Below are 20013 nucleotides of genomic sequence, written 5' to 3'. Positions count from 1 at the left end.
CTTACATAATTGTGGAGCCAAAAGTAAGTATATATCGAAAAAAAAAAAATGTAGAAACGATTGCTTAACGTTCCCGGCAAAAGTTTCAATTGTGCGTGGCACCATTTGTTATGAGATGTTATTTTTATACTATTAATTATTATAAAATGGCACAAATTTCATTTTGAGGGTAAGAATACTTGTTTGCTTTGCTCATAGGCAGCATAAGAGCTACTTTTGAGGAGATACAAGTCATCTTTCAGAGAAAGTAATTTTTCTGTGTCTAAAATAGGTCGGTTTTCACCTGTCAGCTTCAGTTTTTGGATTTGTCGGCGGGACTTTATGTGATAGGGTTTTGCAGGGGGTAACACTGCACTTGGCTTTCCGTTCTGAGGAATTTGGTATGTTACTTGTTTAATTACGCTAATTAGGGGGCGAGGTAACTAAATTTTAATCCCGTAAATTCGGCCGAGCCTAGCGAGTGAGAAACAAACTTCCGGGGGCTTCATTAGAGGGTTCTTTACACTGGACGTAAATATAGTAGTACCTAAATTTGGGTGGGGATAGGTAATGTTTGTGAGGAGTTATTCACGATTATAGTTCAATACATTAAGTTAAATAGGAAAATTTGAATTCTAACGGTTTTGTAACGGTTATACAACGGGACCAGTCGATTCCTAACGGTCTAAGGTCGTTGTTTTCGGTTGCAATTTTAAGCTTTTTGAATGTTGTAATAGTTTTACATTGTTGCAACTGTCATCAGTTTTTTATATATATTGTTTTTTTTAACTGTACCGGTTTCTTTGACATTTTAACGCGGTTTCGAATAGACTTACGCTTAATTTCACTCTAGTTCATGGGTTTGTTATTCTAAATTTTAGTTTTGCATTTTAACGGAGTTTTTAGGTAGATCCACAGTTCAATAGGGTGCAGTCTGGGGATATTTTATACTCAACTTTTGCTTTAATCATAGTGTTTAACGTGGATTTAATTACTTTAAAGTTCTTTTGTTTTTGGGTTTTCACTACTAGAAGTTTTAAAGATACTTAGGTGGGTTAATATTTTACCGGGGCTTTTTGAGATCTAGGTTTGGGGTTCTTATTAATTTACCATGGGCTCTGGTGCTAATACCAATTCCGAGGACGGTGGTGGTGGAGTAATAGCAGGGGAACTCATGGAACCACTTGAGGAGAAAGTTGTTAAAGAAGCCTCAGTCCTTTTGGCAAAGGTCATGGGGCTGTGCCCAGCCTCTTTGAAGGCTGGCCCAAACACAAAAGTACGGCAGGAAATCCGCGACACTGTGTCAAAGCTCCACGGATGTGTTCATCAAATGTATGGGGTTTTGAAGGAGCTGAAGGATCAGAGGAGCAAAACTGAGACCACAACAATCACCACAATGGTTAAAAGCTATGCAGATGCAGTTAGAACCCCGAAAATCCCTAGCACCACTACTAGGGACATCACAAGGGCTATCGAACAGAAGTACAACAAAGAAGGGCCAAGGGAAGAAGTAGCCCTCCTGTTATATCCAAAGGAGGCAGAGGGAGTAAATGCCACAGACATGACAGAGGTTACAGAAATGCTCATGGAAAAAATTCAACCTAGTAAGCTAGGCATCAGTGTGCGCTCAATCAGACCAGTCAATGGAGAAGGAATTTGCATAAAAGTTGCGTCACGCAAAGATGGGGATACTCTCAAAAAGGCAGTTGAAGCAATTCCCAAACTTGCTAATTTAGTTAAAACCAAGGTCTCAGATGGGAGGCGCCCAAGAGTCATTATGATCAATGTTCCGAACTACATACAGAGAAGAGACTATTACCAAAACTCTCTACGAGCAAAATATGATATGGCCGGGAACCAGCCTGCAGGAATTTCAGCAAAAATGCAGAATAAGTACAATTTTAAAAAAAGGAAATGTGAAGGAAGGCAGTAGGCATGTTATTTTAAGCGTAGCCCCCGAGATTAGGAGAATACTGATAACAAATAAACTTGTGGTGCTTGCGTGGAATAACATAAGGATGGATGATTTTGTCTATATTCAGAGATGTTTTAAATGCTGTGGCTATGGCCACTATGCAAAGTATTGTAGAAATGAACAACGGTGTAGCCACTGTGCACAGAACCATCGATTTGCCGAGTGTCAAAACAAGGATAGGCAACCGAGGTGCACAAACTGTCAAGATACCAACAAGAACATACAAGGTGGAAAGAGGCACTCTCCAGACTACAATACATTCCAGACAAGGTGCCCAGTCCTGCAAAAAGTTAAAACAGCAATCATCTTGCAAACCAACTATGGGGACTAGGCATACCAGTGCACATAATACCGTCACAACTACTTGTCTCTTGGGCAGCCAACAACAGCAGAACCGAGACATAGCTTCAGACCACAAACTTAGCTTTCTCCAGGTAAATCTGCAGAAGTGTAAGGCAGCTACTACTCAACTAGTCAGTGAAATCCAGGAAAAGGCAATAGATATCATTACAATACAAGAGCCATACACAATTGGCAACAAACCAGCTTTACTAGGCAAGCACAACGTTTACTACCATCAAGGAACAACTCAAACCCTGACAGCCATAGTGGTTGCCAATAAAAACATTGATGTCCAGTACCTCCCTAACTACAGCAGTCAATATCATTGCACCATCCAAATCCAGACCAGAGACTTCTGCTGTTATGTAATGTCTGTCTACCTTCCTCCCTCTGAAGATATAGAGCCTCCTTTGGAATGTGTAACGGAAAGTATCAGGCAATTATCACAGGGCAATATTTTCATAGCAGGGGATTTTAATGCAAAATTCCCAATTTGGTTCGCTCCAAATGAAGACCCAAGGGGACAGATTGTCAGGGACTTTATGGAGGAGTTACAGCTATATTCTCTTAACACAAGTAGGCTCCCCACATTCTTTGCTCCTACAGGAAAAAGCTGGATTGATATCTGCCTGGCCAACAGCTCTTTCCTTGGCGATATCTACTCTTGCTTTACCGAGGACAAGATTACGGGTAGTGACCATCACTACATAAGGACTGTAATATCACACACCCTTCTGCCAGGCAATGTCACTAGAAAACAATGCACAAACTGGAATCTTTTTGAGTTACTAATCCAGGAATTATGGAAGCCAGCTCCTTTTATCAACCTACAAACAAAGGAAGAGCTAGACTCTATATTAGAAAAACTTTCGGTGATAGTACATCAGGCATACAGCAGGGCAACCACCACAAAAGACCAAATAAACAAAGTCCCATGGTGGACCCTGCGCCTCCAGGATATGCGAAGAAAAGTCAGAAAAATGAAAAGGGACTTCCGCAAAACGATAGATCATGCTCAGAGAGGCCCTTCATCAGGAGTATGCCAACGCACAAAGAGAGTACAAAAGGCTCATTAATGACACCAGGTCTGCCTCATGGAAGGAGTACTGTGCCAATGCATGCAACAGGGACCCATGGAGTAAACCTTTCAAAGTAGTATACAATAAATACAAGCACACACACATACCGTGCTCTGTAAAAAAGGCTGATGGCAACTTCACAGAAACTATAACAGAGACATACGAATACCTTCTCTCAGAACTCTTTCCACGGGACCACGAGGACACTGACAGCCCCTGTCAAGCGAAGATTAGGAAGGAGTGCCCCCCACTTTGAACACTGATACAGACAAGGACTTTAGTCCCAGTGAAATAGCCAAATTATTTCAGGAAATAAACTGGAGGAAAGCTCCAGGCCCAGACAAAATTACGGGGAACATGGCCAAGCATACTTTTAATGCCATTCCAACTACCATGTTAATAATTTACAACAAATGTCTTCAACTCCAGTATTTTCCCAAAGCTTGGAAATGGGCTGAAATCAAGCTGATACCTAAAGCCCAAACAAGAACTAGTGTAACAGCGAAGGACTTTCGCCCTATATCCCTACTACCAATTTTTGGAAAAATCCTCGATGCCTTAATATGTAAAAGACTGGAATTTAAAATGGAAAAGACAAATTTTCTCCACACCAACCAGCACGGATTCCTTAAAAACAAGAGTACGATTACGGCACTACACCAGATGATCGAGGTGATAAGGAGCACAAAACAAAACGACAGACATACATTGGCAGTATCGATCGATTTTCAAGGGGCATTCGATCACGCGTGGTGGCCGGCTATCCTCTTGGCACTAAAAGACACAAATTGATCTAAAAACATCTACGGGGTATATAAGAGTTTTCTTATGGAAAGAAAGGCAAGCATAATGCTCGGCTCCAAAGTCATTACGAGAGATATAGACAGAGGGTGCCCACAGGGCTCTAGGTCTGGGCCAATACTGTGGCTTGCACAATATAATGATATTTTCAAACTCCAAGAAAACTCCTTAGTGGACACTACTATCGATATATTAGGATTTGCTGACGATACGATGATACTGATGTCACACAAAAACCAAGAAGTCTTACAGAATCAGATGAACAAACTTCTAAAAATTGTAAACTTGTGGGCAGAAAAGAAAAAACTGATAATCAACCCAGCTAAATGCGCAAGTATACTTTTCCCACGGCATCACCCTCTTAAAAAGAAACCAGCAATTGAACTGCCTGGGCATAGGATTAAACATAACTCAGACATCAAATACTTAGGACTGAAGATTGACGAGACTAACATGGAAATCACATGTCAGCACACAACCACAACAAGGCAGTTACGATGGCCCACTCCCTACGCTGCATCTCCCGGAACACGTGGGGAATAAATTCTAAGACTAGCCAGACAATCTATAAATGTGCAATCGAACCGGCCATTACTTATGGGGCAGAGATCTGGGGAGAAGCCGCCAACAAGCAAAACATTAAGAAACGCCTTAACTCTATCCAACGAATGAGTTTAATATCGATAGCTAAAGCATACAGAACAAGCCTGACGAACGCATTGCAAGTAATTTCAAACATTCTACCACTAGACCTAAAAGTTTTAAAATTATATTTTAAATACCAACTTTTAGGTCAAAGGGCAAACAGCATTCAAACTCCCATTGTCCATGCTTCTATGGAGGAACTTATAAAAGACATCCAGAACTACGGCCTGGACGCACAGCAAAAGGCTAACATAGTTCACCCTGCTGAACCAAACCCGGAAATTACCGAGACACCAGCAATAAATGACAAAACGTACAATGTGTTTACTGACGGGTCGAAATCTGCCGAGGGAGTTGGGTGTGCATTAGTTGTTAATAACACTTCCGGAAAATCAATTTACCAGGCCTGCTTCAAGCTAGGAATGCAATGCTCAAACAACCAAGCCGAAAGTTTGGCTATTTTGAAGGCGTTGCAATATATCAGAGACAAGCCGATATTCAGAAATAAGACAATACGTATCAACAGCGATAGTAAAACGGCCCTAGCCCAAATCAGGAAACTACGCACAAAGTTAACAATAGTTCAAGAAACTATCAACCTTCTGATGCTACTTAGAGGAAAAGGGATAAAAATCCTCTTAAACTGGGTCAAAGGGCATTCCGAGATAACCGGAAACGAATGAGCCGACCTACTTGCAAAAAAGGCGGCTAAGGCAGACATACCCATCTCTCTCAACACCCTTCTATCAAGCCTGGTCAAGTCCCAACTAGACAACATCATGACTCAACTCTGGCAACAGAGGTGGGAAGCAGATAAAACAGGCAGACTTGCCTTCAAATTTTATCCAAGTATCCAAGACAGGAGGCACATGTCTTTTTATCATCCAAACTTCATTACCACCCAAATCGTTACAGGGCATGGGAACTTGAAGGCATACCTGAAACGTTTCCTGAACAAAGGGAATGGAAAATGCCCTTGTGCCCTAGCTGACAATCAAGATGTGCAGCATATCATCTTTTTGTGCACTAAATACAAACACGAAAGACGAATTTTAGCGAGCACTCTGTATGACCATGGTTTTCACTGGCCATGACAGTTGAAAGCCTTTTTCACCAGTCATAAGACCCTATAGGCTCTTGAAACTTTCATCAAAGCAACGGACATTCTAAAGTATAACAGCTAGGCGGTACATACACATTTGCTTGGCCCCATGGCAAGACAGCTGTTGGGGGCTTCTTCTCATATACTGGCTGTATTGTACTCACGCTTTTTTTTGTTACCTCCAAAGCCATGGAGGCCTTGTCTTGTGTACACATGCAACTGTATTAATTTGTTTTGTTTTATTTTATTATGTTACCTCCTAAGCCATGGAGGCGTTGTCTTTTGTACACACGCAACTGTATTAATTTGTTTTGTTTTTTTTTATTATGTTACCTCCTAAGCCATGGAGGCGTTGTCTTGTGTACACACGTAACTGTATTAATTTGTTTGTTTTATTTTATTATGTTACCTCCTATGCCATGGAGGACTTTGTCTGTTTTCCCCCAAGGGGATGTTCATATGCGCTTTGTGTGTTGAGCACCAAGACAAGTTAGCCGTTATGGGGCTCCTAATGCCTGAAGTTGTAGAGGCAATCATTCTGTACACAACTATATGTTTGTAATTTGTATTCATTGATGTTATACAATTGGCTCTCAAGTGGCAACATTGTAGTCTCATATTTCACACTTTCCTGTCATTCTTTTCTTTTCTTCATTCTTCTAACTTCTATAACTCTTCATATTTCTCTTTCCAAGGCTATACCTATTGGTGGAGCCAAGGCTATGGTATTACCTTCTAATCCTTTGGTAAATGTAAATGTTTGCTTTGCTAAGTTACGCAACGTAATATGCATAGGGGAGATGCCTTTCGGAAGGTCATTTTAAGGGTAACTGGCCCCTATTCAAACGTTACAGACGAAGGAAAACTCCACGTGGCCAGCCCATCCTAACGAGGAGTGAACGCACGAGTGAATTGCCAGTGTTCAAGAAACGGAACCGCTTGGCCATTGGGGTAGGAATGAGTTGTATAAAAAACTGTTAACGATAATAACGAATGACGTCTCGATTAAGTCCGATCCCAGTCGATATATGACATTTAACACTCCTCTATGTCCTCACCTTTGACCTTTACCGACCAAACTTTAATAGCAACAATGCCCCAATACCCCAATCAGCATCAATGCCCCAATACACAAACCGCAAAATATCAGACATTTTCGACAAAAAAGAACAGGAATTATTAAGCTTCAAGTAGGTGAACAAAATCGTGTACCCATATACATATAGGAGAAAAAACCGATTTTTTGCACTTTTTGACGTTTCAAGGTCCCCTGAGTCCAAAAATACAAAATCTTAGGAGTCATTTTTTGAGTGATTACCACAATTTCCTCTATTATATATACGAAAGGCGGAAAAGCAAAACAATAGAATTATTCTCAAAGGAAATTATTGTCAGAAATATGTAATATTTCGCGATCTGTAATTTCATTTTCATTTTAAAAAGGAGAGAGAGAAAAATAAGAACTATTTGCAACTTACACTAGGAAATGTATTCCGCATTTGCCGTTATCTTCAAGTATAATAGTTTTAAAGTTCCATTGTCTAACAAAAATAATTAAGAATTTTTTTTAATAACGAATAGTTTTTGTAAGTTTAATGCTTCTATTATGACACGTTTCAAATTTTTAAAAATAAAAAATTAAATTTATAATTAGTTTATAACAACAAAAACCTTATATTATGTCATAAAATGAATTATTCTGTACTATACAATATCGATGGAAAGTAACCAGGTATTGAGAAATCGCTGTAATTTCTATATTTATAAGAAAAAGATGATGAAAACGATTAGAAATGTATCATATTATATGGAGATAATTTTGTGATACGTGCCTTAAAATTCCAATGTAGTCACCGATGCCATCCACAATGTTCCTCGAACCACTGGAAATCGTGATGAGATAGAAGGCAATTTTCTCTGCGACCACGACAGAACTTAGGGTATTAACTTCGAATGACGATTCTTAATTGTTTTCAAAAAGATTTGATTTCTAGCATGATATCCTTCTACCATACCCCCTCATCGTGTACAGCAACCAGTGATTTCTATACCTAGTAGCATGCAGTAATCTGCATCGCTCCCAAACAGACAAGCCACTGCACGTGCAGGCCTCTCGGGTTACTGCCCACACCAATAATGCGAGTATTATAAATCTCCGTTGATTGAGATACAAGAGCACATAAATATTATGGTCGAATTATTATTACAAAAATTAAGCTACTTCTCAATGCCTCGTTACTTTCCATTCGCGCTATAAGATATTATTTAATTTTATGAAATTATTCAAATGTCTTTGATAATTGATTTTATTTCAGCATTTCAGATTAAAGTAAGAAGAATAATATCTGTCAGGAAATTAAGACGAATATTAGCATGCTGTATAATAATCGCAATGTTATTATTAATTTTCAAAGATATTGAAATCAATAAGACTAGTAATCTTCATTTAGAAACTTCAGTGACTCGTTCATTAAATGCAAAGACATATATCTCTGATTATCCACAATCGCAATTCATAATAAACAAATGGATTCATGTTAAAGAAGATTATTATGTGTATTCTGCTTATTGGGAATATCGAAAAACACCATCGTTTGTTCGCATTATTGCAATAGGTCCAAAAAAGCCAATAAATTCGAATACTTTCTCTTGCCTGCTAGAATATAAAAATGGTTCCATTAAATGTTCAGACGTTAATTATGAATTTATTCCAGAAGATCATTATCAAAAGCACATATCATTGTTTTTCTACTGTACGACACCCGATATTCCTCGACGAGTAGCACTTACATCATATCAACAAAATGCAACTTATTGGATTAAGGTGGCACTTACTGAACCTGTAGAAAGTGATGAAATTTGGCAAAGTAACATAGCAATTTGTGTTCGTCCCTTTTTTGGAGAGTTTGCTAATAATAATCTTCCGCTAGCAGAGTTCATTGCGTATTATCAGATAATGGGAGTTCAACATTTTACATTTTACGATTATAAAGCAGGAAATTCCATTAAATTATTGTTAAATGCTCTAATTGATGAAGGTATACCTATCAGTTTCTTTCCATGGAATCTTCCTGCTGATGTAAGTGACGCATGGGATCATGGCCATTTGGCAAATGTAGCGGATTGTATGTATCGATACGCAAAAACGCACAAATACGTTGTGATAGTAGATATCGACGAACTTATTATGCCGCAACAGAATATATCATTAATGGATATAATAAAAACGTACAACTCGTCATGGGATAATCTTTTGTTTCGCAATACGTTTTTTTCATTAGGTTTGCCGGATGATCCAGAAGTTAAGAACGCAAGCATTCCTCTAACCATTCTAAAGAAGACGTTGCATTTTACACCTATGGAACCTTACTTGAGAACAAAAGGTATAGTTCGTCCGAGTAAAGTTGAGATTCCGGGAATTCATTACACTTGGAAGTCTTTCGAGAATTGGGTAAGAATTACTGTAGAACCAACATTTGCTAGACTACATCATTATCGTTATTGGGGAGGAAATATAAAATTTGCAATCCGCGACCGAATTGCGTGGAGATATTCAGATCGAATTTTGAAATCAGACCCAATAAAAGTTTGGAAAAATTTAAATATTAGTTAAATGTTTTAAAAAATTTCGAAAATATTAGCAGCAGGTTATTTATATTAGTGGAATTAAAAACGAAATTAAACACTTTCTACAGTTAATAAGATATGAAAGTATTGGCACGGAGTATTGCCATATTCGTCTTATTTCAATGTTTGTGCCAAACTAAAATATAATTTCGAAAAGAACACAGAAATTCTAAAATTCAAGAGGATTATAATGACTACAAATGAAAAGAAACAGTTCTCGAAACACTGAATGAAGTATTTTTCAACATTTTCTCGTTGAATTTTATTTCTAAATTACATACAAGACAGATCTGTTGTTTATATTTCAATCATTTTAAATATGCTCTCCAGGTATCCAAAAATTTATAACTTAAGTAAAAGCTTTTCTTGTGATAAGGAATTATATGTTGAAATTAAACTTCAAGTTTTCAATACTACGAAGATTTTTCATGCAATTAGATTCTTCAGAAACCCATAAGAAGTAATCATAAAAACTATGATCGATGGAATATGATAAATCAGGCGCCGGACCTTCCACGTCCAAATGATGCCTGAAACTATATATATTCAGGACAGTATTATCTATAGTCCTGAAGTTCCTCATTGACAATGAAAATTCAATACTACATTTGCAATTTGCAATACGAAATCAAGTTCTGTCATTTTGTTAAAACGTTTGACACTCGTTCGTTGAAGGAGAAAAAATTCGTTTTAAAACAAATAAAGGTAATAATCGGTATTTATAGTATTATTGAAAATATTCACCTAATAATACTACACGTTGATATTGAATAATTTTCGAATTTTGCTGAAAGAATCTAGCAATTAACGAAAGCGAGTGCATTTTTTAAATAAAATAGTATACTGTCATTACAATAAATTAGCAAGTAATGTAATACCATACTTCGTAGTAAGCAAAATCAAAGAGAAATGAAGAATGCTAACAAAATTTTGCATAAAATTATATTTGTCCAAAAGAGTAAAAAATCCATCAACGAGTTGTTGGATGTTTTACTTAACTTTCCCAGCACTTAAGATTTTATTTAAAAATAACTTGTTATTAATTATACTATTAATAAATAAAATTGTGTACGGCGCCATATGTTTTGAGATTTTCTTATAAAAAATTTTTATATTGTTAATTATTAAAAAATGGAAAATAGCTTAATTTTGAGGTTAGAGACGTATTTTATAAACAAAACAGAAAAGAAAATTATAGATACTAATAACGAGGGAAATCTTTATTAAATTCGATCCTTCTGACAGTACGAAACGTGATCTCCCTCTAATCCTCTACCCTTTCGATCTTTAACCACTGAAATTGAATCGCATCAATGCTCCTTATAAACAAGTTATCATGCCAAATTTTGTTTCTTATTGATTACCCAAACCTTAGGTAATAAAGGAAATAGACGTCAACGCACAACCCACGGAATTTTTTTCCTTTTTCTTTAACTTTTTTGAGTTTAGGTGTACTCAAAACGGAGAGTCAAATTTGACTCGATTCCAATACTTACCCTTGTTATGTATACATAACAGCTGGGAAAGTAAAAATGGAGTTCATCCGTAAAATTATATAACAAATAAGTTAAATGATAATAGGCCTACTTTTATCAACATTTAAAACAATTCCTCTCTTTGTTGAGTATCTTTATAAGTACCGTAATATATTCAGAGAAATATGTTTGTTTACTACCTTGTAGTAAACAAATATATTCGCAGCCTAATGTATGTTGTATAGTTCAGGAAGCGATGCAACATTTCCTACAAGTGACGTCTAAGTGTTGTATCTTTGAAAATGTACATTCTGTAGTATTTTGTGTATAAACTTGGTCTTGTATTAAATCTTAAACCTAGCATTTTAATAGTGTAGTGAACATGGTCCTCGCTAATATCCTATCATTATTAGTAATCTTTAAATCAATAATTTTAATATTTTAAAAACGCTTTTATTGGTTGTTTTTCGAGATTGTGGTAAACAATGGAGTACGTTTACATATATACATAATGAAATTTTACATATTTTATGCTTATCGAAATTCAGGTGGGACCATTCCCTAAATGGAGAATGGGGAAAATGGGGAGAATAAAACGAGTGGGGAGAATGGAAGATGTGGGACCATTCCCTAAAATGCCATTGCATTAGAGACTTAGGTATGTTCCAAAATTTCAGCCTTTTATCTTAATTAGAAGTGGTGAATTTGAGTTGCAAGCTAACTTGTATTTGAATTTGCGGTTAATGTGTACCTAGGTAGCCAAGATGGCGGACTTTCCGGTAATCTCGATCTAGATTACTTAGCGACGTCAAGATGGCGGCCATCTTGACTGCGATTTACGATGGAGCACATGTGATCACGTGATTTGCTCCGCGATTTATTAAATACTAAATCCCGATTTTAGAATTTAAGGATTTTGTTAAAATAATTACTATTTCGAAATATTAAGAAAATAAATAAAAATAAACGATAATTATATAATGTTATTACTTACGTCATTGTGCATGCTGCTGTTCCTCTTTTTTTTTCCGACGCTTGGTTTGGACAGGATTTGATACCGTTTGACTACTTGTCTTTCTGTTCTTTCTTTCGTTTCTACTTTTATCGTTATCATCATCAGTAATATTGCATTCCTTTCTTTTCTTCACCTTTTCTTCGACCACCTTTTTTACTTTTTTCTGAATATTAGAAACTGGGGCTGCAGGGACTGTAGGGTTCTTCTTTTAGCGTGATTTCTTCTTCGGATTCTTTTTTTAGCGTGACTTCGGAACGATCGTTTACTTGACAGATAAAACAGCTCTTGTCTTCTCGACATATTCCCCCTACAACCAATTTCGTACTTTTTAGTTTGCGGCCTTTTTCATATTTTCGTTTACATATGACAGTCTCGTCGATTTCGACGGTTTTCTTCGGACCTCCGATTTTAAACGACGTCATATTGTGCAGAGCAACTAGCATAATAAAACGTATATAGTTGGACCAGTCGACAGCAGCCTTATTCGAAATGCCTACAGCAATACCCGAGGTGGTCGAAGAGCATTCCAATGCAATGTAATGCCATATAAAAGAAAAGATTTTACTCCAAGATATTTTTCCACATTTACCTTTAAAGGTTCCTTTGAATGCAGAACTATTTCTTCGACATTTTTTGCATCTCATCACACACGAATCTCGGTCGTGTCGATAAAAAATTTGGCACGAATTCGAACAATTCTTACAAACACTTCCTCAATATGCTGTAATCCTAGACTCACCGCAAATTTAAAACTTTTATCGATTCTGGGGTCCATACCTAATTCGGAAAATTCCGATTCGAGCACTCGATAGAAATCACGGACGGTGCACGCTGCCCAAAACTCTTGGGAAGAAATATCGAAAGAACTCATAACTAACCAATTAATATTAAACGAAAAACTTCGAAAAGAAAAAGAAAATTACGTCTAAAGTCAAATATCACTCGAATTAACACACATGTTACCACTTTCCGCCGATAACTCTACACGAAATGCGTCGTTACTATTAATTTGCATATCACAACGCGATAGTCCGCAGCTCCCTCCATCTTGACGTCACTAAGATCGAGATTACCGGAAGGTCCGCCATCTTGGCTACCTAGGTACACATTAACCGAATTTGCAAAGCAAGTTAAATGAGTGTTTAATGAAGATTTAATAATACTGTTAAATCATTAAAATCTTTTTCATTGATAAAAATTACATATACTTTAGTAATAATAGAACTAGTATTTCTTCTCATGAAAAATATTTCAAATTAATTTCCTAATTTTTTGTGAATGTTTATTTTAAGATAAAATTTTAAAACAAAAAATTTGTGATGGTAAAACATAACATGAGGTGAAGCTTAAAAGATTTTCGTAAAACACAGACAAACGTATTGTGTTTAGAAATATGAAAAATTAATGCAGCATAAAATTAAAAAATTATAAAAATATCGTATTGTTAAAAATTATTTAATAGGAGTGTAGGTATTTATTTCTCGATATTTTTATTTGTATAAATATAGCACATCTGCGAAAATGAAGTCATTGAGACCATCTATTGATAAACTTAAGTTAATTTTTATAAGTATTTTAATCATCGAGTTTGTCTCGAAAGCAGAAAAAAACCACGAGAAATCCGGGGTTTCTGGTCATCCTAGTTAAAAGACATCTTTATCACGTCAAGAGAACGGCAGTGACTCCGGCCAAGTAAACAGATCACCGATTGACGATATATACAGGAATTACAGTTGCCGATTTTAGGAAGTCGCTTTTTCCGTCTCTTAAACACCCAAAATAATTCTCAGCATATCCATCGTTCTGATTCTGTTCCGTTCTCATCATACCGCAGTAGGGTTTCTCATTTCCCGGTCTTTTGCTTGTCCCAGGATCCCGGGAAATCCTGGAATAGAATTAATTATTTTTCACTGACTAATCAAATGACATTAAATTACTTTTAAAAAATGAAAAATTATTATACGTTCTGCAACCTCCAAAATCATATTAATAATGCTGTATAAGATATATATTAAAAATTACATTTGAATTACGTAGAAATTTTCACAAATAAAAAAAATTTATTAAAGTTTGTTAGAAACTGCTTACAAAAAGAAATGCCTTTGAATTCAGTTAAAAATTTAAACAAAAAATGAACTTATATCAAACTTAGATCTAACTTAGAATTTTTTAAAATAAAACATAATACAAAATATTATTGTAAATTTTTATAATAAGATTTTAAAAAGCAAAGATGGTCAATACTCCCATTACTCACTCTGATTCTTATTTTAGTAATGAAAAGTCCTGCTACCGAGAATGCCCTTTCCGATTCAATTCATGTGGGTGGAATCGTCTTTAATGCATATCAGAGAAGACAGATGTTATGTGTTTTTATCACCTGTATCCTGGAAGATTTCTAGTTTGTTTTCGAAATTGTACTACTTCTTTTGCTCTCTAGTATTCTTGATTTGTCTACCTCGACTGCTTTAATAGAAACATCAAGCTTATAGCCCAATAATTCGGCAGTTCGTTTGTCTTTAATAATCAGGTTTATGAAGAAAAACATCATACTTGCAGACTTCGTACTCGTTTATATCCTTGCCCAATTTGCACAACCTAACGTTACGCATTATTGAAGCTACTGGGGATGGTTAAAAATTAAGACAAGCATCAGCACAATTATTTCAGATATTACAGGTTCCGACAAGTAAAGAATTTTCAGAGTGCTGCCATAAATAAGCTACGTATTGATTATTAACTATTATTTGTGACGTGCCATGACGAGCAAAAATTTAAAAAACTAATAAGTAGATTTAAAATTAATAAATACAACTGTATTCTGACAGTTTATGAATTAATTATACTTTCTATTTGCAAAATTTCCCCAACCTTAACACAAAATAAGTAAAAGGTAAACTTTTAAGAAATTTGCGGGGTTTTTCGGGATATTTCCCGGGTTAAATAACTGGTTAAGATATTTTCATAAACTTCCGTATCCTTGCTGGTACAATTATCATATCACTAAATTCGTTTCCTTTATAAATCTCTCCACCTGTTTCTCGTATTAGTAGGTCTTATTATTCTGGTGTCCGGGTTCGTAGAATAATAAGACCTGCCAATAAGACCAGAATAATACGATATGTCCCAGTAGACATTTATATAATAAATTGTATAATAAGTACACAAAGGATCTTTGTGTACTTATTATACAATTTATTATACAATTCATTATACTTGGAAGTCTTTCGAGAATTGGGTAAGAATTACTGTAGAACCAACGTTTGCTAGACTACATCTAGCAAATGTTGGTTCTACAGTAATGAATTTACTTGTCATAACTTTTTATTCCAAAATGCATTTTATCGCTTTAATAAGAATAAAACATTTGTTCACCTATTTTTACAGCAGTTACCGTAAACAGCAAGCATAGTTTTCAAATAACACGATATATCTATACATGGCGCTAACTTTCAGTTTATAGTGCAATTACACGTGTTCACCGTCTAACCCTTTTTATTCTATAGCATCTGCCATTAAATTGTACTGCTAAATCAGATAAATCGATAATACTTTGTAGTGTAAGCTAAAAATGGAGTATGGCTAAAATAACTTAAGTCTGATCTTTTTTAATTTTTTAAAAAATGCGAAAAATATTTATAATATAAGAAAGCACAAAACACATTTTTTAGAGCTTTTCGAATTCTCAGTGCATTGATGATCACTCATTTTCGTATGAAATTCGAGTATATAAGATTTAAATTTAATAATCACAATTAGTCAAATTTGTAAATATAAAAATTATAAATCAACAGATGGCGAAATTTAAATAGAACAGTCTGTTAAGTATAGTTGTTCATGTTATCCTGTAACTATTCACAGGAAACTTAGCAGTTGTAGTAGAAGTGGATAAATTAGAATAGGTAGAAGTGTATATATTTGTTTCCTGACATCTATAATCCTTATATATATATATATAAATACAGGTATACCTCACCTTACGTCGGCAATTGGTTCCAGGAGAGGCGACGTAAATCGAAAAACGACGTAATTCGAATTTACTTGTCACTAGGCTAAACCACAAATTACCATTCCCACTTCTGTATTTTATTTGTAAATGCATTTTTAATAATATATGGTTAATAAGAATCTATTTTAAGCTTACAAACAAATAAATTTTAGTTTTTGATATAGTACAGAAAAAAGTAATCTAAATTTACGAATACATGTACAGTACTGTACAGTACATACTTGTAAATGTACATGTTTACAATTTCGTGATGTTTACAGTACATCGCGGACTCTTTATTTGTGAATGTGGTTTCTCTAAGACATTATAAAATAAGATGATTTTTTAAGGTTAAATAACAAATACAGTTATTAAAATTATTTTGCGATAGTAAAAAAATAAACTAATTTATGTTAAATTTACCAATATCGAGTGGCGCTGACAACGACGCCAAATGGTAGATATTTGGAACTACTGTGGAAAACGCCAATAATGAGCGCTTAAGACCGCTAAATAATACGACAACACAAACACAGATGTTTTCATGTTTCGTTCTCTAAAATTTATGATGATTATATTAACATTTACTGTAAATATACATATTTTAATATGATTTTGTGCGCTTTTAACGCTTTTCTAGTGATATTACGACTTCAGTATTTGTGGCGGACAGATGTAAAGTCGAATAAAATGACTTAAACTTGATTTTCATTTTTTCATTTACTTTTTTGACAAACGACGTATAATCGAGAATGGCGTAACTCGAAACGACGTACCTCGAGGTATACCTGTACAGCATTATGTTTCCCAAAATCAAATATAGAACACTATCAATTTGTAGAGGTAAGTTCATTCTTTTTCACTTTGCTTTCCTGGCTATTATAAAACATGTGGAAAGTATGGTTATCAATCAAAAATGATCCCCAAAATTTTTACATTATTGGACGCAGAAAACCTTAAAATATCCAGAAAATAAGGTTAGCAATTTTACTGTATGTATGTTAGTGTGTGTGGGGGACACGATTTTGTTAAACTACTTTGTGGCTTAATGACCCCTTTGTCTTTTATCGAAAATTTCGGAAATGTTCGGCAAAAAACACATAGGTTATTATTTAAAAATTTCAATATTGAAAGTAATAAATGTTTTTTTTCTTTAATTATAATTTATTCAGATAGAAAATTATATTCACGAGAAAACAAGTTAAAATATTTATTCATTTTTTAGATTTAAAAGGGTGTAATGTTCTCGATTTTTACAGAAAAACTAATAGAAGTATAAGAAAGACAACTTTAAAAGATTCTGTGGATTAAATATTTCGGTTTACAAAATAACTTTGAATATAAAGTCAAACCTCGATATATGCCTTTCTAAACAGCGTCAACGAATAGGCCTACTTGAGAACGATTCTTTCTATAAATATTAAATACAGAGAAAGAACACATCAGTATCTGTAAATTATAAAACGTTGAAATGACATTATTGTCATCAAATCATGTGATTTCCATACTTTCAAACTGAAAATTTTTTATAGACAGCATTATTATACAGGATGACCATTTAAACATCTATCCAGAGGTAAAAGATCTCTTTTCAGCATTGCATTAGTGGATGCATGGAGTGGTTGCTTGTTCCAGCGCTAAAATAAGCGATACTTAAATATATATCCAGAGAAAAAGATTAATTCACTTTAAAATGCCACTAAGATAATAAATTAATGCATTCAGTGAAATAAAATAAATAATTCGACAAAACAAGACGTGACAATGTAGCAGGTGCGCCAGCTCATTCCCAGACATGTGCTTGCTTACCGCTGGATAGGATATATTTTTCTACTTATATTTGTAAAACGGCCTATAGTATGAAATAATAAGTGTTAATTATAAGTAATTAGGTTTATTTTTGTATTATTAAACAGAATTAAATATTAAATTAAATTTGAACTTTGTTTTTACAAAGAGTATATTTAACATTACGGATAAGTGAGTTGTTTTTAACGAGTTTTTTAAAGTATACGATCAGGAACTGTATAAATTTTAAAAATTGTTTTGAACTACAGTATTACTTTTTATACTGTACGTACTGATTCTATTATTGTTTTAAAATATAACTAATGTATGATGTTTAACATACTGATGTCTTATGTAAATACATCAGTGAGGAGGAAGAGAAAGTATACATCGTTCCGAAATGCATACGTAAAAGTAAATTAAACAAATTAAAGTCATCATTAAGTGAAACCTTGGATGTTAGATGAGTTGTTTCAAAATTCTCAAACTTACTTGAAAAGAAAGATTTAGAAAATTTTGTTATGTATCGGCATACGTCAGAACTGGAAAAAGCCAAATATTTTGATACTTGACAGGACTATTTCTATATATGGGGCATTGCTGCTAATAAATTTTTGTAGTTAAAAGTCAAGAGGGTGGGGATATCATACAGAGAGGAATCATATGTCATATCTTCACTGAAGCCAGACGGAATGAAAATTTTATCTGTTTTTTGGCATTTAGAATTTTTAAAAACTATCCCCATCTCCAAAATAAAGATTTTGTCTTTAATAATAATTATCATAAAAAATTTTTCTGAACACAATCTCATAATAGATGTCGCCACAGATAATTTAACCAATATTAGTGTTTCTGTAACAATCCATTTTTAAACTTATTGTTAAAAAAAAAAAATAGAGAAATTTATCATAATTTTAAAACATTACTTCTATTAAACTGTTATTATTATTTAAATTTTATATCATAGTATTATTGAAAATTATCTGACTTCGTTTCTTGGTCCTCTTAACCTCCTGTTCGAGTATAGGGAAAGTCCTTGCCAGTTGTATTTTCTAATTTATGTTAATAAGCTGTACTAAAGGACCTAAATGGAAAATAAGGACAATAACACAAATCTTATATCTGTATAATGATTAATTTCAAACACCATTCAATCTAATTGTTATACACGCGAAGTGTGCACTGTGCGCCTGAAAGTGATATAATTTGCCATACGATAAGTGCGCTAAGGTTGTGGATTACAGTTTAAATAATAGTATCGATGTTGTGGTTGAATAAAAAATATCTATTGTACATATTCAAATTCAAATGATAAATCTTACCAATATTCCTTTCATAGTTGTTTTTTCGTGGACCGAATAAAATATACAGTAAAACCTGTGTAAATTGGAATGGCACGGTACCGAATAGATTTCCGTTTTGAACTGGTTCTTTTTAAGAAAAAATCGCTCCGTTTCGAAGAATTTTTTCTCATTTAGGCTGGTTTCCTTTTTAATCAGGTTCTATTTTGGACAGGTTTTATCGTACTCTGTATAATTTAGATAAATATTTTAACATAACCAGAAGAAAGAAATAGGGGAAAGCGGGCTAGTTGTGACAGTTTTTACTATTTTCTATATAATGTGCATCCTAGCTGCACTTCTAAAACAAAATTATATCTATTGTACACATTATTCTTCACTTCATTATATAAACATAAAACCCTTTAAGCACGTTTTAAATAGTCCCGAATAATTTATTATTTTCCACAAGTCTTGTCACATTATTCCCCAACTACGGGGTATGTGACACTCATCGGGCAAGCAGTGACAGTAATGCAAAAGGATTGCAACCAAACAATAAAACAATAATAGTAAAAAGGCTTTTATTTAAAAGTTGTAAACAGATAAAAATAATTCACACGAGTATTTACTGTTTAATTTATTTGGAATGTTTTTCTTATTGTAATGTAGGCCTATATGCAAGGTCTTCATAATAAACAGGCAATCATAAAATAAGAATTTGGTAATAATATACTGAGAATATAGTTAACTATCAAAATTAAAATAAGAAAAGTTAACTTAAAGTAAAACATATAAATCAAAATATTTAAGTTCGGCTAGTCGTTGGTGTATTTGGCTACAACATAACCGTCCTTACTCTCTTCATGCGTTTCAAATTGACAATTAAGGCATACATAATAAAAATCTATCTTGGT

The 20013-nt window shown here is 34.4% G+C and overlaps 2 protein-coding genes across 2 annotated transcripts; both read left to right on the top strand.

Moving 5' to 3' along the window:
* Window positions 1-4640: 4640 nt before the first annotated feature.
* Window positions 4641-5504, top strand: LOC136983293 (uncharacterized). Its single transcript, XM_067279992.1, has one exon. It carries the CDS (start codon window positions 4641-4643, stop codon window positions 5502-5504), a length of 864 nt encoding a protein of 287 aa, XP_067136093.1.
* A 2811-nt stretch (window positions 5505-8315) lies between these two features.
* LOC136983292 (uncharacterized) lies at window positions 8316-9627 on the top strand. Its single transcript, XM_067279991.1, has one exon. It carries the CDS (start codon window positions 8316-8318, stop codon window positions 9534-9536), a length of 1221 nt encoding a protein of 406 aa, XP_067136092.1. The 3' UTR covers window positions 9537-9627.
* The last annotated feature ends 10386 nt before the right edge of the window (window positions 9628-20013 follow it).

This window comes from Centruroides vittatus, unplaced genomic scaffold, assembly GCF_030686945.1.
Source record: "Centruroides vittatus isolate TY-2023 unplaced genomic scaffold, ASM3068694v2 contig_880, whole genome shotgun sequence".
In the NCBI taxonomy this organism is placed as follows: Eukaryota; Metazoa; Arthropoda; class Arachnida; order Scorpiones; family Buthidae; genus Centruroides; species Centruroides vittatus.
This window is presented reverse-complemented; position numbering and strand designations above follow the sequence as displayed.

Excerpts from the sequence above, each read along its gene's own strand:
- LOC136983292 (XM_067279991.1), top strand. The coding sequence starts at position 8,316 with ATGTTATTATTAATTTTCAAAGATATTGAAATCAATAAGACTAGTAAT.
- LOC136983293 (XM_067279992.1), top strand. The coding sequence starts at position 4,641 with ATGTCAGCACACAACCACAACAAGGCAGTTACGATGGCCCACTCCCTA.